The sequence below is a fragment of the Neopsephotus bourkii genome, unplaced genomic scaffold (assembly GCF_033783945.1).
Source record: "Neopsephotus bourkii isolate Nb327-2 ecotype Australia unplaced genomic scaffold, CSIRO-AGI_Nbou_v1 NB_1508, whole genome shotgun sequence".
Taxonomy (NCBI): domain Eukaryota; kingdom Metazoa; phylum Chordata; class Aves; order Psittaciformes; family Psittacidae; genus Neopsephotus; species Neopsephotus bourkii.
The window spans coordinates 813,542-837,462 of record NW_026901984.1 but is presented as its reverse complement, the minus strand read 5'-3'; the positions used below and the strand labels follow the sequence as shown (position 1 = coordinate 837,462).

Genomic DNA, 23,921 nt, shown 5'->3' with positions numbered 1-23,921 from the left:
ACAGATTCATCAAAAGTCAGGTCATAAGGGAGCTCTGTAATCAGCTGTTGTGGGTCTCACAGAAGCTAAATGAAAGACCCTGTACCTTCTTGTATTTTCAAGTGGCAGTGCATGAATTCTCCCGGGAAACATTCCTGTGTTCAACACCACTGCTAGAAAAATATTTCATATTTTGAGGCCAGTTTGTCTAGCAGCATCTTCGAGCCATTACACCTACTCCTGCTTTACTGTGTGAGACTGGAAAGAGCTCTGCCTTTAACTATGAGACCTCTCATACTTTTCAAGTGTCTGAAAACTGTGCTCAGAGTTGAATCTTTGTCCTTCCTTCAGGTCACATTTACCGCTTTCCACCTCACGATTAGAAATCTGCACTCTTGTTTGAATGTGCAGCTTGCTCTTCAAGGTAGTTTAACTTACCAGGATTTCTGAATATTTGTATTTGGGGGATGTTACAGCCCAATGCTTTTTGTACATTAGTCTCCGAGATGAAATATGTGTGTACGCCACAGGCATGTTGCCTGCAGAATAGATGCAGTTCTTGAAAGTTAATCAAATTTTCAGGTTCAGATGCCCTTTTGCATCAAGTCTTGGTCTTATTCTTTTTGAGTACACTGCCATTGCTGTTGTATAGTTCAGCAGGCTCTAATAGAGTGACTGCTTTGAAGGGCAGAAGCCTTTTATTTCATCGTCCTGAAAGACATGCATTGCAGAAATGCTACACATAGATCAACGGATAGTTTTTTCTCATTGGAGTAGGCTGTGTAGTGCATGACACAATGCTTGGCACTAATTAGTAAGTGGAAAGTATTGTGGAAGTTTTCACAGTCTTTTTTTAACAGTGTTTCCCTTAGATTATGTAAACATTATTTCCTACCTCTTCATGGTAAAAATTTACATGGATTCAAACACAAAAAATAGTTAAAAGCAGGGAGGAAGACACTTGATAAGAAGCAGATGCATATACATGGTTAGCTCCAAGGTGAGTTTTCTGGTTTCAGTAAACAATTACAGTTATCCAAAGCCTCTGCAGAAAGATTCCTGTCTTTTATCATGCAGGGAACAGCTTCAGATGCAGTTCCTGGTACTGTTTATCTGACCTTCGAGAATGAGGAGGAAGGAAGAAGCATCATTTAGAGCAGTGCCCAGCAAAATGATTCATGCTCCACTCGGTTACCCTGGCAGGCCTTTCAAACCTCTTGGCTGCATTTTGCTTATGTAAATAAGAGGTAGAACTTAGGTGGAAAGAAGCAGTGTGGTTGACATTTTGATGTTCATACTTTTAAAACCTTCTTTGGCTAAGATCAGTAGGGAATCCAAAAGCAGTATAATTAAGTGCAAAGTAACTAGACTTTATTCTTTGAAATCCACATAATATATATATTTCTGAGTATATAGAGGAAGAAAAGGCTTACTTGACTGTTCCTTGGTTTCTGAATTCAGCTTCAGCCTTTGCCAACTTCTTGCAATACTGTTGTGTTCTCTCATTTGTCTGGGTCCCCTGTGGAGAGGCATGTTTCTGAAGTGCATATTGCAGCCTTAGGAATCCTGCTGAAGTAGGCCAAATTGCAGGGCACTTTCTGTTCAGCTCTTCACTGGGAGAGAAAAAAACGGATACTGGTTCTCTCATATGTCTCTGCATGTGGAAGTTGTTCGTAATGTGTAAGGATAACCCAGTCCTCCTGTTTTCAACTGCTAAAGACTGCTTTACTGCATAAACACACCGCTCACACTCTATGACTTAAATCACTAATCAACTCTCTCCCAGTTCCTAACGAAGAAATAAAAAGTCTATCTCAGTTTCTTAACCTCATAAATTGTGGCAACAAAGGGGAAGAGCAAGACATGGCTACATCACACCAGGGAGAAAACATTTTTCTGTACCTCTAAGTTGTTTCCCTGCCTAGGGGAAGAAGGTATTTTAAGACTCTTCTTTATTTCCATGGCTTGTGTTCACACATAGACTATTTCTGTTTAGAAAAAGATTGTCTTCTCAGACTCTGAATATAAGATGGTCGCTCAAATTGAAACCTGCAGCCTGGGGCTGTCTGTAGCTGGACAGCAATCTCATTACTTGCAAAGCTTCACACCCCCCCATAGTGTGTTTTTGGTGGTGAAGTGTATGCATTGGTGATCATGGCCATAGTTAGAGGAGACCCTGAAGGGGTCTAACTTCTAAGGTAAGAGCTTATGAATTCAGCACCAACTTTAATTCATTCTTTTGGTGGAAAAAAAATCCTGCTGGTGTTTGCCAAGTTATATTTCTTCAAATGCATTTGCCAGGAGACAGTTCCCACTGGGCTTAATAGTCAAACAGTAGTGCACTTAGCCTTGGTAGAAAAGCTGTCTTCTCAGGGCACTGTGTGCCAAGGGAGCAGGATTTCATGGTCACCATTCTCTTACTCTAGCTGTTAAATCAAACACCAGAAAGTTCAGCGTGCGAAGATCCACTTCTGGGTCCTCATGGCCAGCCACTGTGAATTTAGTGTCAACCACTGGCTGGTCCCTCTGGGCTCTCATACCAGAGACAGTGGCCATTTTTAGTTGTGGTGAATGCCAAGCACACCTTTTACTCTGAATGACATAATGAGGAAGAATAGCTTAGTAGTTGATAATGGCAGCCCAGGGCAAAAGCCTCAACTTTACTGCTGAAATTTTTAGGGGAGGAGCGATCTCAGGTATTCCTTGATGATTTACTTTTTGGGAAGCAGTGCTGGCTTACACTGCCTTAGCTGCTTGTTGAACTACTGTGCAAGCAGTATTCTTGATTGTATATATTTCAACAGAAAGCTTAACCTTATTGTGGTTTCTGATTGCAACATGTTGCTGGCTGAACATGCAGTGTGCTGTGCTGATGCTCAGGGGACACATACCTTAGCCTGGTTCCATGGGCAGGCTCTGCAAGCCACTTCCAAGTGAACTGTTATTCATATGAGCATGAGAAGCTGTGGGTTGGAGAAAGACAGGAACACAGTGCAAAACCTGTACACATAATGCTGTGAGAGGAGCGTGTATGTGGGAAGTCCTCAGGCATTGCCCTGGCTCTGCACAGCTCTGCCCCACTATAAGCTTTATTTTGTGTAGCCCCTCAGGCCAGTTAAAAGTCTAACATTAATCAGTCTTCTCTTGGTCATTCTCAAGTTTCTTTCTCAGAGGAAGCATTAGTCAGTAGTTTTATCTCTCAATTTTGTGTTTATTTTTAAGAGAAGTTTTGTAAAGATTCCTCAAGTAATGTTTAGTCTGTTTGCAAAATCTTATATCAACATGCTTTTGAATTTGCCATGTCATGTAGGGAGACATAACACACAGAGAGTTTCTTTAACTGTGAAAAGCAATATGGCTCTTGGCAACTTTGCCTCCTCTTTTGTCTCTTTCTAAGTTGGAAAGTGGATTTATTTTGTTAAAGCCAAGAGACATTTAGAGTTACTTAAGGCCTGAGTAAGAGCTGCTGACTGTTTTTCCTTCTCTGTAGCATTCACATGACTGCAGGGGCAGGAGCACTTTGGAAAAACGGGCAATTAGTGATTCCTTATTAAGGTTATTAATGGTTCTGACCCTTGCGATATTAAAGAAAATCCTGAATATTAACCTTATGACCTAAAGGGATTTCCTCTCGTAAGTCATGTTAATTTTTTTATAGCTCCTAAAAATATTCATTTGTATTGTGTATTCTTGCTATAGATGTCCATTTCCATTTAGCAAACTTTAAAAATTCAAAAGAGGAAAGCACAGCAGTAAAAGAAGAGCATTTGAGAGTTAACACGAATGAAGAACGTTTGAATTTGATGATTACAATTTTGCTGAACAAAGTGGCTTTGAGTAAGATGAAATAATTTCATCAGTTTCAACAAGATCAGAGCAATTCAGGTCACACATTCCCCATCACAGTATATAGTCTGTGACGGGTGTATTGCCAGAAAACTACAAACACTTGCAAAAAAGTGCAACATATCTTGTGTCTCCCTGATCTTGTGCTTTTAATAATGATTACTAATGATTACTACTAATTACACTGCTGTGTTAAATGCATTAGATGAGGTTAGCTGAATTTTGATTGAGAAATGTCTTGGCCTACAATCAATGTTTTGGCTTCACCCCAGGTCCTAATGTCATGATGTGGAACTATATTCACAGATCTCCAGAATTAGACGTGTTCTTCTCATGTGTTTTCTTTCTGGAATGACTGTAATAACATAGCTTGTTTGGCATTTGCTGGTTTTAACAGCAGGCAGAAGAAAGCTTTTGTTAATATTTTTATATTAACAGTCCATTGTTAATAGCATTGTGTTCTCTGCAAGACTAAAAATAGTAGTCAGAGTAAGCATCCTTCTGGATTGTATTTGTGGAATCGAACAAATGGCTGATATTACCAGTTGGTAACATATGACACCAGCATTAAAATGCTGGCATGTATTAGCTGTAATGCCGTCTTGTGAGTGACCACTCTATTATGTTTTCATTGAATAGTCACATACTCTTTTCTGTTAAAATTTCTTACCAGCTTTGATTCAATGCCAGATTTTATTTTTTTTTAGCCTTTTCCTTGCTTATCCATTTTAAAATGCAGCCTGTGGCAATAAGACTTAAATATTCCTGAGGCCTGAAGGTACTGTCACTTTTAACAGTATCAAAACACCAAAATTGCCTGAAGGCTCAGGTCAGGCCTTCCTACCAGCTGATTTGGCCAGTCCCACTGCCATTTGCAATTCAAATATGAGTTCAGCAAAAGGGAATGTTTAAGCATTATTGCCAGGGGAATAAAAAGAGAAAAAATCAGATTTTGAAGGCAAACCAAACATAGACAAATCCTTTTTCAAATTGTTTAGAGTATTAGAAGAACACCTCTTACCACTTGCTTTTCATTTTGGCTGTTTTACAGGTTTGAAAGTGACACCTGTTTCTTCCAGATTTAGTTTATACACAAGTAGAAAATTAAGGATAGAATTTACTAGATACTGAAATCTGCTCATTTACATGTTCAGTTCACATTAAAAAGAGTATTGATGCACCCAAATACCAGTTGAGCTAGAGTTCAATAGTAACAGTGAAGCTATGAGTTTATGAGATTTCACAAAGCAAACTGTCTCAGCAGTTGGTGTGAGGTGTTGTCTTCACCAAGGGGAGATGTGTCCGGTCGCATGGGCTGGACACTGCAGGGTCTTAATCACTAAGCAAGCACTAACTCAGCAATAGAAGTTCTGTTTCTGTGCCTGTCTTTTTCTAAATGTGACTGAAAACAGAATCCCTGACTATTGGTGTTCTAAGAAGTTGGTGCCACGCAAGGATTCAGTTGGTCATATTCCTGTCTGTTCAATTATGACTGGTTTCAACAGAACTTTCTTGTGGCTTTGAATGTTAGTTTTGACCATTTCATTCAATAAACTGTTGTATGCAATTTGGCAGTCCAGAACTGACTGTGTTTGGGCAAACTAGTTGGATCAGGTATGTGTGTGCACGCTGCACTATAGCTTGTAACTCAGCTGAAATATAGTTTCATAAAGTAACCAGTGGGAAATATCAAGTTTTGTCTAATTATTATTGGTTTCATTAGTTCCCAAGAGGTGGCAAACTAGTATGATGCATGGATATTCATTTCAGTTTTTTAGACATTGGCTTGTTTTCTGGCTATACGGCTGTGGAACTTTCATTTAGATTGTGAGGCTGCTGTTCATACATCTGCAGATTTTAGCCAAGTGAGTGATGTTAGCCAAACTGCTAGATCACACCTCAAAAAAAGGTGTTTTGGCATGCAGAGACATTATACTACCGGTAAAGTTAGAATCCTGTCTGCAGGATTGACCTGCACATCTCCATGTGATTCCCCTGTAGTCCCTTGGATAAGAATGTGTATTTACTGTGGAACTCCAGAAAGCTTAGCCAGAGCTGAAGGTTTCCAACCTGCTAGATGCTGTGCAGAACTGGTCACTCTTTTGGTCTCTCAGCATCACCCCATCCTTCCCCTTAATTTTCCTTCAGGTTTTATTATGTCATAACTTCCTTTGACTCTAAATGGAGCTTGCAGACTTCAGGTAAGCTGGATGGGATGGGTCAGGATGGATAGGAAGTTAAATACACAGAACAGGTGTGATGGACCTTCTTTCTGCCATCTCTTCTAGTTTATTCTCAAGAGTCTTCATGTGAAGGCACTATGTAGTTTTCCCTTTCCAAGAGCAATTACTGATGATATATTCAACCTTATGGATACGTATTTTCATGCTACCACAGGGATGGAGTGCTAGCTTTTGACTCTTAAGTACAGGAGTGCTACTGTTTCTGCCAAGAGCTTTCTCTTGCAACATGCACTAAAAGGTCAAAAGTTAAAATAAATGTAAAATATGTTCAAGGGAAAGTTCACCACACGTACTTGACTGTTGGGGCTTGAGGATTTATTTTTTTCTTGCTTTTCTTAGTGCTGAGACGTATTATGGATTTTTATGGGTTTGAGTGTGATCCAGCATTGATACTGTAGCTCTGGAGGAGCGCCAGCAGGGAGGCTTACAGAATATCAAGTTTTATACCATCTTATGTAATGTTTATGCGGGTGGGATATGACACATTGAAATTCAATTTATTGAAATTATTGAAATTATACTCATACTGCCTTACTGCCAGTGGGGCTGAAATAACTATGTTCTGTGGCATTCCTGCTTGCACAGACATAGACACTCTGGGAAGATAGGTTTGCATTTATGTTTTTGTCTTCTCCAGTACTTATTTTCACTGGTGAATTGGTGCCATAGCACTAAGTGCCTACATTGTGCAGTCATAGGCATGTAAATAAATAAGGGAAAGGGTCTGAGTTCTTAAAAATAACAAAAAATTATTCAGGTTTGTGTTGCTGGTTTGGGAACCTTCCTTTAGACTGGGTTTAGTTTCTTTTCAGAAAAGGCAATATTTCTCTTATTAATCCTTTCATTGCAAAACTCATGTTACAACAATGCACAGAAACCGCTCTGCATGAGTTATGTCTTTTTGATTTTATCAATCTAATTCAATCAGTGTGGATACATTTACGTTTGTATAAAGCTACCCTGTACAATGCAGTTTTTTCCTGTCTAAGAGACAGAAAGAAAGACATATTTACTCTGAGGTCACTTGGTTGCCATGTGAGAGCTTGGTGGTACAATACCACCGTGTTTGGGGAAAGGGAGAAGCCACTCTCCTAGCCAAAGAAGTGCTTGCAGTAAAAAGTCAAGACCAAACTGTAAGTGAATAAAAATGTAGCTTTTTAAAAGTGTATTTGCTACTTGAAGCTATTTAATCTCAAAGAAAAAAAATAATCTACATATTTGAGAAGCCTTTACTGTAAAGGCTACCATTTCTGACCAAAATAAAGTTCCACTTTTTTTTTACTGGGCATTTACTCATCTTCTCTCATGCATCTTAACAGCCTCCTGAACAGCAGCTGGAAGTTTGGTATACATTGCTGATGGGAACATTGAGCCTTTTTCATTCTAGTAGTCTACCATGGAGCATCCAGTTTGTAGTTATGGTCAGAGGACTGCACAGAAAGTCCCTTTTCAGACTAATTCTTGCTCAGCCATAACACAGGTGGCAGTAAACTTTCTGTTCAGTGTGGGCAGAATGAATGGGTCTAAATGGCAAAAAAACACAGAAATATAGGCTAGACAGCAGATAAGTCTTTCTTTTAGCTTTTCAGTTAATGGCCTTACACAGTAAGAAAAAATGAGACAATATTGCAGTTGAAATAGGCTGAAGAATTCTTACATGTACTTTATTTGTTTGTCAGAAATTTAGCAATTTAAGAAGCCTACCCTATCTGTCATTCTTAAGCTCACCACAGTATCTCAAATCAATTCAAAAGAAGACATTTAGCCAGTGCTTTGAAGCATACAGACATAAATATTGCTATGTCATTCTGTTGGTTGGGATTATGTTATGTGCTGAATGATTGCTACTCATTTTTTTGCCAGTATAATCAATAAAAGTGACACTGAGAAATCCGATCTTCCTTCTCTACAGGCCAGCTTTGGGTGGTCTTCTTACATCATCTTTTCGGCTGCACCAGGAGTCCTTGGCAGCAGAAAGAGAAAGACGACGGAAGGAGAGAGAAGAAAGGTTGCAAAGGATAGAGCGTGAAGAAAGAAACAAGTTCAAGTAGGAACCAAATTTGTTGTCAGTCTGTTGCTTTAATGTGTGATGGATTTTAAATCATTGAGACATCCAACTGGAAAATTATTGAATTGATGAATAGTTTGTGTGTCTCTTTAGATACCTTTCTTGATCTAAGTATCTTAAGAACTGATACATTGAACACATTATGATAAACCAGCATTTAGTAAACCAGCAATTTTTTTGAGGACAGCTTTGTGTTTGCCAGTTATACTACGTGGGTATCTGCAGAGGCCAGGTTTTATTAGCTAGGGTACTCCTCAGAGTAAATCTCAGTGAGGCATAGGGTTTGAAGACAGAAGAGTGGGAGGAAGGTATCTAAAAGGGAGGAAGGGACAACACTGAGACAACTTTTTGGATTCTGCTAAGTAAAACTGTTTTGCTGTCTTGGGATGTATGGTAGTGTTTTTAAACTACTTTTTCTCACTTTTCTGAACATGCATCTTTCCTTCCTGGAAACAACAACTGACGGAAGGCAGTTATCAAAATCATTGCTCAAGCTGTGGCCAGACAAAGGCCCCAGATAAATACTGGATTCTCCATTTTCACATTTGAGAATATGTTGTGTGCTGTGGAATCCCAGTGTATGCTGCCTGAGGATAGTAAGAGACAAGCCCACTCCTCCTGTTAAATCCGTGCCTGAAAATCCCTTCACAGGCATTAACAAAGACTACTGTGGGCTTAGGATATATAAGGAGCCTGTACCTGAAGTAGTTTGCCTACTGCCTGAAGAGTGTACGCTAAGAAACCAGTTTGTTTCCTTATAAACAGGGTGAAAAGTAAACATAGAACACATAATGTAGTAATCTAAAGAATGGTAGGATAAATGTTTTGTAGTCTCAGAGTTGGTATTTATGGAAAACATGGCACTGGGTTTCATGTGAGCTTCCTTATTAGTATGCAGGATTATTTTCACTGTAATCATCTCTTTGGTAAGAAATGGTCTGTGTCATAGTGAATTTGGAAAAAGGAGTAACTTACTAGTGGTTGGTTGGTTGGCTGCTTGAAGGAGATACTCTCCTGACTCCAGAAGATAGCTAGTTTAGAAGAAAATGAGAGGCAGAGGGAAGGTGGGAGAGCACCATAATAGGATCTTTGGCAGCCAACAGCTGCCCATGTTCTCCTGAAACAAACAATCAGGTCTCAGTCTTAAAGGCTCTTCCAAAAATCCTCCCTCTAAGTGGTATCATCAGGCTGCAGCAGTGTGCCATGGACAGCCAAGATGATCTTTCAGAAAGGAAACTTCCAGACCAAAAAAGCCACCAGGACATTTGGCAGCTTGACCTTCTTGGATAACAGATCTGCACATTTCACTAGAGATTGGGTACAGTAGTTGTTGTGTCACTAAAAGAGATCCCTTAAAGTCAGAAAAAAAAAACAAATTTTTTAAAATATAAATCTTCATACCATTACTCCCGAGTCAGAAACCAGTTAACTAAATTTCATTACTGTGTTGCATATTTAAGATGACAGTTTTTCAATGCTCAGTGTTTTCATCTTCTAGATTTGAGTTCCATGGTCACCCAAACATGTAACTTGCATCTGAGTAGAAGGTCTCTAAAGTCACTAAACTTCACAGACAGCATCCCACAGTTGATTAAACAGTCTGGCAGGAGGGGGAAAAGCCACAGCAGTCATGGGCAGTTTTGCAAGAGTTCTTGGGATTACAGTATCATATCATAAGTCTGGCTAGAAACCCAGTCTCTGAAGATGTATTTTTTGATTAAAAATAGCACTTGCAATTCACAGCCTTAAAACTCGTGAGCTTGGATTTACCCTCATGACTCATTTGTTATCTCATTCATTCCAACTCTGCCTCAAGAACATTGCTCTAGTTTCTGGCACCATTATGGACAAACTGAAGATACTTTAAAGGAGAGCATCACCAGTTGTGAAAGAGCTTGGGTTTAGGAGAGGTATCAAAAAGCTTCACAAGCTATTACTAGCAAAAGGAATGCTTTACATAATGAACATTCTTCTCAGTAAAAGGACCATTTTACCTGCTTCATGTATAGAACAGTATGCCCTAAAATACAGGCACTCTTCTTCAGCTGTAAGGAGGGGTGAAAGCTGTCAAAGGGGAAAGAGTAAAGTTAAAATATGCCTGCTGAAAAATTCTTAGATTTTTTTTCCTTGGAGTTATTCCCATAGCTATTGTAATTCCAAAGAATACTCTGAAAATATGATAAAAGTATAACCAGGTCAGGGATTTAAGGAATGTGGAGGTAGCCTGAAACAGTTATATATGTTCCTTATTGTCGGACTTTTGAAGAGCACTTGCAAGCAGATGTTTGATATCTATTGGTATGGTAGATGAAAAGTAATTCCTTTGATGACAGAATCAAAAGAGAAAAAACAGTGTTTTATTCATAAATGGAATACTTCTGAAAATCTTTCCGGTGCTCTCAGGTTACAGTGCAGAAGAATCTAACAAAAAAGGTGAAAATCTCATCAGTTTTGTCTATCAGATTCAACAAAATATTAAAAATACATTGTAAAGAACTATCTTGCTGTGATATTGAGGGAGGCTGAATGTTCACGGAATTCTGCTGTGCTCTGAGTTAAATTTGCATCCACATTTGTGGATTTGACAGGCCTGCCTGAGATCACAGTGCTCAGGCTTCCTAAAAGTTGACCTGTCAAAAGCCAAATACATGAATTACTTGAGGAGCTGAGAGAAGGGCAGCTCCTCCTGGAGATGCAAGGATGTTTGTATCTGAAACTCAGGGTGAAAAATAAAGAAGTAACAGGTTGTTACCTGTCCAGTGATCCTGCATGCACCTTGTAAGAGCAAAGAATTGTCCTACTCGGTAATGCCAGTCCACTGTCCCATTTCCAGCCATGGTGACTAAAACACACTGAGGAAAGGTACATTAGAAAGAGGCTAATACAGTGTGCTCCCTGCCTTGGTCTGGCTTGCCAAGTGCTGCGGTCACTGTTTCGGGGCATTCTAGATAGAGCAGATGAGGACTGGTTTAATAGCCACTAATACCTGCTCATCATGGATTTAATTCATTTTATTACGGAGTTAATTATAGCAACTTTCAGTTACTAGGGTTCAAAATGTACTTCAAGTTCTTCACTTTTGGGTGTTGCTTTTTTTAATAATTATGTGTAAAGATGTTCTGAACTACATATTTGGTGTACACATACCTGTGAATTATGCATGGATAAGTGTATGCACACACTTTTCAGCCTTTTTTACAAAAACAAGCTAATCGTTTTTATCAGCAATAGTTTTCATTGTTTCTGACCAGCTTGTTTGTATTGATCTGTTTCTCCTACTGTACTTGTACTTCTGTTAGCTTATTCTGCTGGTTTCCTCTGCAATTTACTGCAATTCTGTTTCTAGCCGCGATTATTTAGACAAAAGAGAAGAACTAAGACAAGCAAGAGAAGAGAGGTTTGTATATAATGCATCCATCCTTCCCTTTGGTTGTTTGCACTTTCTGTATTCTTTACTGTTGAGCTATCATGTATTTACATTTTTAACTCTGCATGCGCAGAACACTTTTATTCTGAAAGACTTCTATAAGAAAGCAGTTGTTTCATTAAAGTTCTTCATTAAAGAGAAAAATTAGGTCCAGCTGTAAGCACAGCAATAAATGAAGAGCAGTGGGACTGGAGTGCATAAGAATGATTGACGATCTATCTTTTATCTATTTGTGTGGGAAAAAAAAAAAAAAGCTTACTCCATTTGCCTCAGAAATTGGCCAAAATTTAGTATAGTTATAAATTGAATAAGCATGTCTTTCTCACCCAGTGGATCCCAAGCTTTCTGGAGGGTCAGAAAAGGCAGCTGAGGATAAAGGAAATTAGGGTCACAAGCATTGCAAAACTGCAGTCACAGGCTGATGGAAATGGTTCTGACCCTCTCCCAGCATATTTTTGTCTTTCAGGGCCAATTTTTCATTGCCAAACTCTCTAAACATCACAGAGTCAATTGCAAAGCTTAGCAGTGTTTATCATTGGGGTATTGTTTTAGTTTTATTTAAATAGCATATTTAAAGGGACTGAAGGTTTGGGGTATTCTTTTCCTTTTATGAAATTTGATTAAATGGTTTAAAAACTCTGGACTAGACTGGGAGCTATGTGCTTATAAAAGCACATTTTTCAAGGAATACTTGACAAAAGACCTTTGCCTTTCAGTAGCTTCATCTCTGCCTCCATTAGTAATTGCACCCTGGAGGGAGCTCTTGTTTTTACCTGGAAAGTATGAGCGTTACTGAATAAACAGTAGATGAAAATCATCCAGATTGCTTCAGTTCTGCTTTTATGGTTCTCTAGAGATTTTTCTCTGGAGATACTTTTGGATTACAAAGAACTGGTATTGTATTATCAAAGTATGAGAACAGCCATCTCAGAAATCATTGTGTTGCTGCGTTTTGGGTTTGGGTGGTTTTTCAGTTTATTTTTTTGGGGGGGCTTTTTGGTTGTTGGTTTGTTGTGAGGGTTTTTGTTTGGGATTTTTTTCTTCCTTTTTTTTCTTTTTCCTACAAAATTCTCATACAGGAGGCAGTTGGTTTCTGTCCACTGAAGTCTAATCTGTTGTGGCTGAATTAGCTAATATTAGAAAATGACTTTGAAATCTCTTCACAGTAAGTGGATGGGCTTTCCTTTGTCCTTCCAGCCAAAACAATTACATACAGTTTAGAGCATTTTCTGAAAGGAAACGCGTCCGAGCATGTAAGCATCATACACAGATCATAGCGGAGTAAAAGCTTTTATGGCAAACATGCTTGTCAGCAAGATTTGAAACAAATGAGACGCAAGCTCTCCAGCACTTTCCAGTTACAAGGGAACATGCCAAGTAAACTGGAGTACTTTTGAGGAAGTGTTCACCAGCAAGACATCACTGTTGTGCAATCCGGGGCAATTTCGCTGATCAGTAGGAATGTGTCTTTATCCTTAGGTTTCTTTTGAACTGAAAAGTTAAATTATCAGTTCTTCCTCAGAAAGCAGAAAGACACATTTGTTTTAACAGCACATATATATTGGAGAAACCTTCTTCAAGTTGCAGAAGTCTTGTACGTATTGTCCATTACATTGGCCTTCTGCAACTACCTTTTTACCACACACCTTTGCACAACTGAAATTTCATTTCCTATAGCAAGTTGCATGTTGACATAAGAGAATGTATGAACTATAAAAAAATGCTATAGCCAAAGTCCTAAAAACCTAGTTAAAATCTGGGTTGAACATTTCCTGTGTATCAGTTTGGAAAAGTGGAAGGAGATAATATTGAGCACATAGGAGCATTCTGTGTGCTATTGCATCACCCTGGAGCTCCAGAATAGAGGAATCCACTTTCCCAGGGGCTCTGGAGTGGTCTTGATATGAGGGAGAAAGATTCTTGCAGTTTCAAAGGGTCCGAGTGTAACTCGGCACCATTTGTTCCACGTGTTCTTGACATCCAACAATTTGAGGCCATTTTTACTTTGCTTGGTTGCGTGTTTTCCGTTGGTAATGTAAAAATAAGCTCAAGAAAGGTGAGCTCCCAAGCTGTCCCTAGTGTGATTTGCAGCTCAGATGCTCTCTGTCCTATGACTTTGTCGGTAAATAAACATTTTGAATCACCTTCAGGGTATTCCTCAGAGACAAAGAGATCTCTCAATGATATCTTCATCCACTTGAAGATGATAACTGGAATGTCATGTTCATGAGGTATACCAAATGGATAGCCCGCAGACTTCCAGCTTTTCTAGAGAATAATCGGCATAGCTGTGATGATGTTGACAGATTTCTAAGATTTAAAGGATCATGGCAGTATATACACAGGTAATATGTCAATCCTGTAGTGGAAGAACTACATCCACAGTACAGCAGTGGGATGGTAGCTCATCCTTTCAACTCCTTCAGGTTTTGCTCTTCATGAGACCTTGTGTATTTGATGCTGGCATTCATTCATTGTTAGAGAAATCAGGCAGAAACAAAAAGTAACCTAAATAAATGTCATTTATCAAGTGTGAAATGTTAATAGATGATTCTTGAATTGTTTTTATTTCTTGGCTACACTGCTATATTTGCTTATTAGTCTGTCCATTCGATAACTAGTTTTGCTGATGTGCTGTGATGAGAGTTGCTGTTCTGGTTCCTTTTTCTTTCAGTATAATGAACAGATATATTTTGAGAAGGCACATCTTGATGCTAGACTTCTGCTTTGCTGGTTGGCTGTGCAGCATACAGCTACAGAAGCTAAAATGTTAAAGCAGGTTAAAAAGAGCTGAGGACTATAAAACATTGTAGCTCCCCCTGTTATGGAAGGATCTGTCCATATTTCTGTTGTACTCTGTTGGCAAACTGGGAAACCCTCCTCGGTGGCAGCCAGCTGTTCTGTACCTGTTGGAGCTAAGTGATTGGTTTGAATGTCTCTTTATGAGTCTGAAGTCCCATCTGCTCTACCTGGGGGTGGGGGGGAGGGGGGTGGTGAAGGTCCAATACTTAAATGACCAATGTTAAAAGAAAGACTGGCTTCATGAACTGTTAACACTAAGCTGATGCCAGTGAAAGGCTTTCTCCTCTACTGAAAAGGCAAGAGATCAGTCTCAAGAATTGGCTTCATGTTAGAACTGTAAACAGTTCCTATTTTATAACCATACAAGTATGTAGCTTGTTATATTTTCATCCAGAGTCTGTAGGGGATCTTTTTCTTGCCGAATTTGTTCAAAGCCTGTGCATACCTCTGGAGGAATAAAAGAAAATGAGTTTGTTATTCATTACTGCTGTTTGCAGTAAAGCAAATTGCCTCTGAAAACACAAGGAGTGCTCTTCAAAGACACATTTCTATGCTCTATATGGATGTTTGCAAGCGTGCATGCATGTGTGGCTGCCATATGCACTAAGCATGTTTGTTACCACGTGGCTGACTTTTCCCCGCCTGCTTTTAATGCACCCTTGTATGCTAATCTGGGCTGTCAATGAGGCAGAAGGGGGGAGGAGTGGTGTTCCCTGTTACAAAGTGTTTACAATGGTGGGTTACAGGAGGATGACCACAGTGTTTTGGGGACATAAGCAGTAGTCTTGATTAACCTGTTTAACAGTTCACTTGTGGGTAACACAAACAGTCTAAAGCCCTATCCAGCTGTAGTCATGAATTTATTCCTTAGCAAATAATGGTGGATAAAATTAGCAGACATCTGGAAGAGGCACACATTTCAAAGTTATTTTGGTCGAAATGTATAAAGCACACTATGAAGAATATGATTGGTAGCTGGTCTTAATAAACAGTTAGTGAGTTCTGCCTGCCTAAAATGCAAAACAGATGTATCTTTGTTCTTTTAAAGTGACTTTGATGAATAAACTACATGTGACGTCAGGTACAAGCTATTGGATGTCTGAGTCCGGCAGAGAAATTTTTTAGAATTAAAAAAAAAAAAAAAGAAAACTTTCCATTGTAGACTCTGGAGAGAACAAAGTGAATTCCAGTGCGTTGCTCTCAGAGCAAATAGAAGCAGGTTCAGAGACTTTAGATAGTCAATCCAAACATTTATTATTGGTATTATTTTCAGGGAGATCTGTTTTTGTCTGCTGCACTAAACCATTTCCCTCTCCTCGCAGCAAGTCTCAGACTTCGTCTATTTGCATCAGTATTAAGAGGCTCTGGCTTTGGAGGGTGTTTTTTTTCTTTTGCCCTTTTTTGGTTTTTTGGTGGTTTTTTTTCTTCTTTCTTTTGGATTTTATTCCCTCCCGTTTTGTTTTGGGAAAGGGAGGGCTGGGAGGAGGAGGAGGAGGAGGAGGAGGAGGGTGAAAAGGAGGACAGGCAAATGCTTCCAAAAGGAGAAGGAGTGTGCAGACACAATACTATATCTAAAGGCTCTTTAACTCTGCTGAGTTTTGCTTTTGTTTTGTCATGAGCAATTTAACATTTTTCAGGGAAATAGTCTCTGCTTTGGTGTGCATTCTTTGGCAGATAGAGCAAGCAGGCAGTTTAGTGCTGTACCCCTTGTGTCAGGAAGTCAGCTCATTCACTGCAGGTGTTTCATCCATAAACAAGCATCAGCCACAGACTTCTTTTTCTTTACGGAAACCCTCTGGAATTTAACTTTCAGATACAAATACTTGGAGAGGTTGGCAGCAGAGGAGTATGAGAAGGAGCTGAAGAGTCGGAGCGTATGCCGAGGCAGAAGTGAGCTGTCCTTGAACCTGAGATCTCCTTCAGCCCCATCCTCACCTGCCCCATCATCACCTGTACCCAAGTGCGTCAGCCCAGCATCCATAGAGTCCCAGGAAGAGCTGAAGACCCCTTCCACCCCTTGTGGGACCCCTCAGCCTTCAGAAGGTAAGTGAAAAGGAGGGCAGGGGAAAGAGTATTGATTTTATCTCCGTTTATTCTGGGCTAGCAATGCTTTAGATGCATGAGTCCAAGCATATAACCTCTGAGATGCCAAAGTAAAGGGTCATCTTGTATTGTTTCATGCTGTCTTTTTAAATTTCCTCCATTTTTTTGCATAGATTTGAATATCTTCTAGTCTATTCAAGCAACAAACACACTGCTAATTGGGGCTATGATTTATATTACCATTGTCTGTTGCTATTAGAATGGAATAATTGGAAAATAAAGCATACAGAGGGTCTTAATTTTGGCATCATGTTCTTTGTACATTAGAAGCTACTGAATACTAGACCAGTAATATTCCTACCAACAGATTTTGCTTATGTGGATTCTCTGAAAGAAATGCAACAGATGAATGCCAAGATTATAATAACCTTCCAGCAGAGCAAAGGCTGAATGGGACAAACTGGAAAGGTCTTGAATTGAAAGCAGGGAGGGTGTGTTGGTTATTTTTAACACCAACAAAAACTCTTAAAATTGTAGCACAAGTAGTAAAGGACTTAAAAGAGACCACAGACAATTAGTAACAAGGAATATATAATTAGTGTTTGCATGGTTGGTTTGCTGTCATATAATTTATTGGTGTGCAGAGCAATACTTTTTGTGTGTGCACGTCATTCTGTTACTTGCATCATGTACCCCTCCTTCAGTCCTCAAGAAACACCCACCATACAGATTTATATTTGCGCCACATGATGTTGCATTAACATTGGGAGCTAGAATGCATGTTGAGGGTGAACTATCACCATCATTCATTTTTATTTGATTTGATTTCCTGCTACATGCTATAGGTGATTAATGCATTTGTAACTTGCACTGCTTGTTTTTATTGAGTGTTATGGCTGGTAGCATGCTATAAAGCAAGGCAATTTAAGAAAAAAGTTACACATACCGAATGTTGCATATGTTTATCCTCACTGTACTAAGTAGGTGAAGTTTATTTAATTTAGGTTTTTACATTTTCACAATTATATTCCCAGTTTTCTTGTCTGACACCTTAAAAGTCTCAGTGGAATCATTTGAACTTAAAAAACATGGGTATTTTTCTGTAATACTGATATTAAGAAACATCCAGATGCTCCTTTTTTTTTTAGTGCAATCTTGCTTTTGAAGCAAATAAGCTAGATTTTTCCACCATTAGGGTTTCAGAGCTGGGTAGGGAGAAAACATCTCCTTTATGATGATTATTTAAACATATTTCTCCTGGAAACATTAAAATAAAAATGCAGCATGAAATGGAGCAGCACAATCCATCTGGAGAATGCATTTAGAGCAGGTGTACAGGGCAACTTCAGGCAGCCAGAATATGGCAAACCATTCAACACATGGGTAGTCAGGACATCACTACTAAAACTCCTGGCAATATCAGCTGCATCAGGGGGCAGCACCTTACAAGTTGACAGCAAAGAGAGAACATATGGACATGGCAGAGTAAGCCTCCAGTGAAGGGCAGCTACAGGCAGATAGCCAGGTTGGCACCAGAAGAGGGTGGTGAAATCTGCATACTTCAGCAGGAGCTGTTTCAGACCTACCAAAACCATTGGGAATATATGAAGTAATGAGCATGTAGGCAGGGCAGGCTCACTCATCTGGAGGTGACCAGATTATTGATTATCAGCCAACAGCTGGCAGGCTTATTTTTAGATTTTGTACCATAGCCTCTAGACTATTATCCAAGTTCCTTATGCTCCATAATGATTTAAAATCTCAACTTTTACTATCTTTAGGAAATGTTATGAATCCCACTTAATAGATAGAGAAACTGAGGCATTAACTTGCTTAAGGAAGTTGTAGGAAAGCTGAAATACAGCCATGGACAGAATCCAGATTACTTGTACCCAAAGCAGTTGCTTTGAACAGGGGGGTCACCATCTTCCCAAGAAAGAACGAAACTGCAGAAGCAAAACACTTCCTTGGTTCTGGGCATAGGACCCTCCAAAGACTCTGCAAGAAAGGTGCTTTCCCACACGACATCCTTGTCTCTAAATTGGAGAGACATCAATTTGATGAATGGACCACTCGGTGGATAAAGAACTATCTGGATGGCCGCACACAAAGAGTTGTGGTCAATGGCTCAGTGTCCAGCTGGAGACCAGTAATGAGCGGTGTCCCTCAGGGATGGGTGTTGGGACCGGTCTTGTTCAACATTTTCGTCGCTGACATGGACGGTGGGATTGAGTGCGCCCTCAGCAAGTTTGCCGATGACACCAAGCTGTGTGGTTCGGTTGATACGCTGGAGGGAAGGAATGCCATCCAGAGGGACCTTGACACGCTTGTGAGGTGGGCTGATGGCAACCTCATGAAGTTTAGCCATGACAACTGCAAGGTCCTACACCTGGGTCGGAGCAATCCCAGGCACAGCTACAGGCTGGGCAGAGAAGAGATTCAGAGCAGCCCTGTGAAGAAGGACTTGGGGATGCTGGTTGATGAGAAAATGAACATGAGCTGGCTTCAGTGTGCGCTTGCAGCCCAGAAAGCCAACCGTATCCTGGGCTGCATCAAAAGAAGCGTGACCAGCAGGTTGAAGGAGGTGATCCTGCCCCTCTACAATGCTCTCATGAGACCTCACCTGGAGTATTGTGTGCAATTCTGGTGTCCTCAACATAAAAAGGACATGGAACTGTTGGAACAAGTCCAGAGGAAGGCCACAAGAATGATCAGGGGACTGGAGCACCTCCCATATGAAGATCGGCTGAGAAAGTTGGGGCTGTTCAGCCTGGAGAAGAGAAGGCTGCGTGGAGACCTCCTAGCAGCCTTCCAGTATCTGAAGGGGGCCTATAAGGATGCTGGGGATGGACTCTTCATTAGGGACTGTAGTGATAGGACAAGGGATAATGGGTTAAAACTTAAACAGGGGAAGTTTAGATTGGATATGAGGAGGAAATTCTTTCCTGTTAGGGTGGTGAGGCAGTGGAATAGGTTGCCCAAGGAGGTTGTGAATGCTCTATCCCTGGCAGTGTTCAAGGCCAGGTTGGACGAGGCCTTGGGTGATATGGTTTAGAGCAAGGTGTCCCTGCCCATGGCAGGGGGGTTGGAACTAGATGATCTTAAGGTCCTTTCCAACCCTAACTATTCTATGATTCTATGATTCTGATGGGTATGTGATATTCATCTGCAGATTTCAGAACCTCAATTCAAACATGAAGTGTGTTCTCTACTAGCAAAATTTCAGAGTCAAATTTATTTTATGCTATCCAGTATCTACTGGACTTAAGAAGGAAATGGATTTTGGCTGTGGAACTTTTTCCCATGCCGTGAAACGTCTCCATATCATTACCCAATATAAAAATCTGGAATTACTGAGCTGAAGTGCTTTCTTGTATAAAACAATTGGTTCCACTAAAGTTATCAAGCCTTGTAAGACTTACTCTTGTAAAACTTGGGGTATGGCATTCAGAGGAAATGAAGGCAATCCCATAACTGCAAAGTGGAACTTAATGTGTTTTTTTTGAGAGAGCTACTTCCTCTTTTGTAATTTTATTGGAGAATATTTTATGAAGAGCACATGTGCAAAGAAGCACAATAACCAAGACATCTCTGAAGTCAGTCAACAAAGGAATTGGAGATGAACCCTTCTCTTAGAAAAGCAGATTTTTTAGCACTTGAGGAAGTAAGCAGGCCAACCCAAGTACACATTGTGGACAGTAGGAAGACTTCTGAACATATTAATAGCTGAGCAAAGCTCAAACACTGCCTACATTATGACTGGTGAAAGCATTTCGGTAAATGGAGAAGCACCAGGGTCTGAGGGTGCAGCGAGGCCATTGCAGCACCAGTTGTAGAGCCAAAGGAACCAGAGTACAGGAGGTCAGAGAAGGAACTTGGGTGGGGGACAAAGGAAGGTAATTTCTGACTTAATGAAAAAAGAGCCAGTTTCCTACTGGTAATCAGACTGTGCTAGCTTTTATCATCGCAAGGAATGGGAAGAAAAGATAAGGATGGGGGTGGAGGAAAAAAGAGAGTCCGTGATGAATTCATAGCAAGAGGATTCCTCTGTTGGAGGAACTGAAGGGAGACTGCAATAAAGACTTTAAGCAATGCCAAAACAATTGAACCAAGAGAGCTTCAGGTAGGTGTAGCCATCTTCAGACTTAGTGTATGTATCCTCAGGAGAAACTTAGCCTATGTACCTCCCAGCTCCAAGTAGAGAGCTGAGAAAATAAATAAAGCAGATGGTTGCCTAATCTATTATCCTTGCAGGGGATTAGATGTAGACACAGGAATGTTTGTTCTCTCTGAGGGGCTTTTAGGACTATGGGGTTCAGGTCTTACCTGCAGGTACTAGGGATGCAACATCTTGTGTCTGCTTCAAAGTTTATTTATAGTTGAGTATCAAAAGAAAAGTCACTACTCTCCATGTCCCTATATAACGTTGTAAGCCCATAGTCAAATTTGTCAGAAGAGAGCAGCTTGCTCTGCTTTCTAACCTCTCCCTCAAAAGAGGGCTGTCACCAACATCTGATCAGATCATAACCGATCAGGTTACTAGGGCTTTTTATGACCAAGTCTTGAAAATGGCCAAAGATGCAGTTTGCACCATAGAATCATAGAATCATAGAATAGTTAGGGTTGGGAAGGACCTTAAGATCATCAAGTTCCAACCCTCCTGCCATGGGCAGGAATACCTTGCTCTAAACCATATCACCCAAGGCCTCGTCCAACCTGGCCTTGAACACTGCCGGGGATGGAGCATTCACAACCTCCTTGGGCAACCTATTCCAGTGCCTCACCACCCTCATGGGAAAGAATTTCCTCCTTATATTCAATCTAAACTTCCCCTGTTGAAGTTTTAACCCATTACCCTTTGTTGCCTACACTACAGTCCCTAATGAAGAGTCCATCCCCAGCATCCCTGTAGGCCCCCTTCAGATACTAGAAGGCTGCTAGGAGGTCTCCATGCAGCCTTCTCTTCTCCAGGCTGAACAGCCCCAACTTTCTCAGCCGATCTTCATGTGGGAGGTGCTCCAGTCCCCTGATCATTCTCATGGCCCTCCTCTGGACTTATTCCAACAGATCCATGTCCTTTTTATGTTGGGGACACCAGAACTGCACACAATACTCCAGGTGAGGTCTCACGAGAGCAGAGTAAAGGGGCAGGATCACCTCCTTAGACCTGCTGGTCATGCTCCTTTTGATGCAGCCCAGGATACTCAAAACAACAAAGTCTTTGCACATTCTCTTACACTGTCTCTTTTAGTGATTAGATTAGGTTCTTGAGAGATTTCAGTCTTCTGAGAGGTCTTTGCATTTTTTTCTAATTATACATTTTTAGAGATTAAGTTCTGGCTAAAAAAGAAGAGGGCATATAACTCAAAAATTAGTCCTTAAATATACATTCAGTTTTCCTCCTCCTGATTAATCCAATTGCAAATGAAACTTCTTCTCATTTGGTTTAAAGGGGGGAGAAACTAAGCCTTGGGAGAAGTGTGAAAAAAGGCATTTGCAGGTAAAGAAAGATTGCCTCTACTATTGAACTCCTTTTGTCTGGTGTGAAGATGGATCCCATAGATAAGAGACTAAAAGTCCCAGCTCATTTTCAGTAGGGCACCACCAGGCATTCAGTGAGAACTGTATTTTTTAACATCTTCAGAGGTCCTTATCTATAGCATCACAGCGGATTACACAATGGAGCTGCAAGTAGTGGATACAGGTCTCGCTTGCTGGCTTGCTTCTTCTGCTAGCATTTGCTGACAGATTTGATTTTTCAACTGCCTTTTAAGGGAAACACTAATGGACTTAGCTCACTATTTATAAGCTATTTTGGTTATAGGTGGATTGCTTGATATTATCCCTAAAGAGAAAGAGACTGGCAAAATGGAGAGAGGAAGTGGCTGGTCTCTTTTCCCAAGTAAGAAGAAATTGGACAAGAAGTAACAGCTTCAGGCTGAACCAGGGAAGGTTTAGACTGCATATTCAGAACAATTTCTTCACAGAGAGGGTGATCAGGTATTGGAACAGGCTGCCCAGGGAAGTGGTGGAATCACCGCCCCTGGAAGTGTTGAAAACACACGTAGATGAGGCCCTCGGTGAGATGGAATAATGATTGGACTCTATGATCTTTAAGTATTTTCCAACCTAGTTGATTCTATGATTTTATGAAAATGAGTGTCAAGACATCCTTGTTTTGTTATAGAAGTGCTTAGATTTTGATACTCCTCAAACTCAAAAGAGCAGCCTGTGTCAGTATATTGCTCTTTACTCTTTGTCATGTATTAGATTCTGCTAAGATACTGTATCTTTCTAGTATGTGTGGAATACTCCCTGTTTGAAGAGTATCCAGAATTCTTCTGAATATTCCCTTTTTCTCAAGCATTCCTTACATCTCCCCTACTTTATCCTATTGAATCTTCAGTATAGCTTCTTGACAATAAAGGTGCCACAAACATTAACAGTCCTGACGATGTTTTAGTCAGTTTCTTTCTCCACCTGACCTGTTACAGCTAACTTTTTTGGTTATTGCATGACACTGTTTCTAGGGAGAAATGTATAAAATTCATATGAAACCATTATTATTCTAGGATGAATTAATGGCAGTTGTATGTATGGACCATCATAGCATGGCAACCTCAGCATTTCATGCTACGGTACCATGTTAATTCCATGAACTCCTGAAGGATTCCTAAGCTTTCATCTCAGAGTGTTTCAAAACATCGTAGAGGAATCTGAATGAGAATGAACTTTATATTAAACGTACATTTCTCATATATAAATGTATTATAGGTATGCGTGTCTGGTTGTTTATCTAAATATTTAAACATTAAACATTTAAAATCAATTGTGAAAGTGTAGAAGCTTAGCTCCAGTGAAATTAGTGGCAAAAGAAGCTTTTGCAATTTTGTATACTTAAATTATATGTAATGAAGTGGGATAATAAGGTACTGAAGATGCATTACTGAAAACTAGCTTAAAGACATAGGTGTTATTGTAAAGATAGGCACAAACATTGCTACAAATCATTGTTCTTTCTGGGGATGCCTCAGAAAAGAGTCTAGGCACACAACGTGAAACAGTTAATAGAAGGAAAAAACAAGTATGACTTGGTCATTGTAGTTTAGCCACCCAACACACAATTTAGTACAGAGGGAATTTGGGAAGTATGCAGAACTAACACGCATGCCCATTTTCATCACTCTTGCATGGCCATTTCAGTTTTCAGAAAACTGTGAGCTGCTTGATGTGGATATGTGTGGATGCTTTTCAGTTTCTTTGCAGCATGCAGAGAATATGTGCATGTGAAAATCTGCTGTTAAAGCTCAGAGGCCTAAAGGTGAATGAATTCCACTGTCAGTGATAAAGCAGGGAAGAAAAACCAAGTTTACTATCAACAGTGTTTGCTTTGTACCAACTGATAAAAAGCTAAGTATGCCATATGCCAACCAATTGGAAACTGAATTTCTGCCATATGCCAAGCAGTTGGAAACTTTGTTCACTTTTGATGTGGCTATTCTGAAGTAAATGT

At 40.0% G+C, this 23,921-nt stretch overlaps 1 protein-coding gene across 9 annotated transcripts in view; it reads left to right on the top strand.

Annotated features, from left to right (window-relative positions):
- The window catches only part of FHOD3 (formin homology 2 domain containing 3), a 374,952-nt gene that overhangs the window by 283,165 nt on the left and 67,866 nt on the right, over positions 1-23,921 (top strand). For 8 of the 9 annotated variants that reach the window (XM_061369591.1, XM_061369598.1, XM_061369592.1 and 5 more), the window contains 3 exons: positions 7,981-8,115; positions 11,483-11,533; positions 16,179-16,408. In XM_061369591.1, the coding sequence (XP_061225575.1) occupies positions 7,981-8,115; positions 11,483-11,533; positions 16,179-16,408 (416 nt within the window). The remainder of the gene's footprint in view (positions 1-7,980; positions 8,116-11,482; positions 11,534-16,178; positions 16,409-23,921) is intronic. The other variant, XM_061369596.1, reaches the window with a different exon arrangement.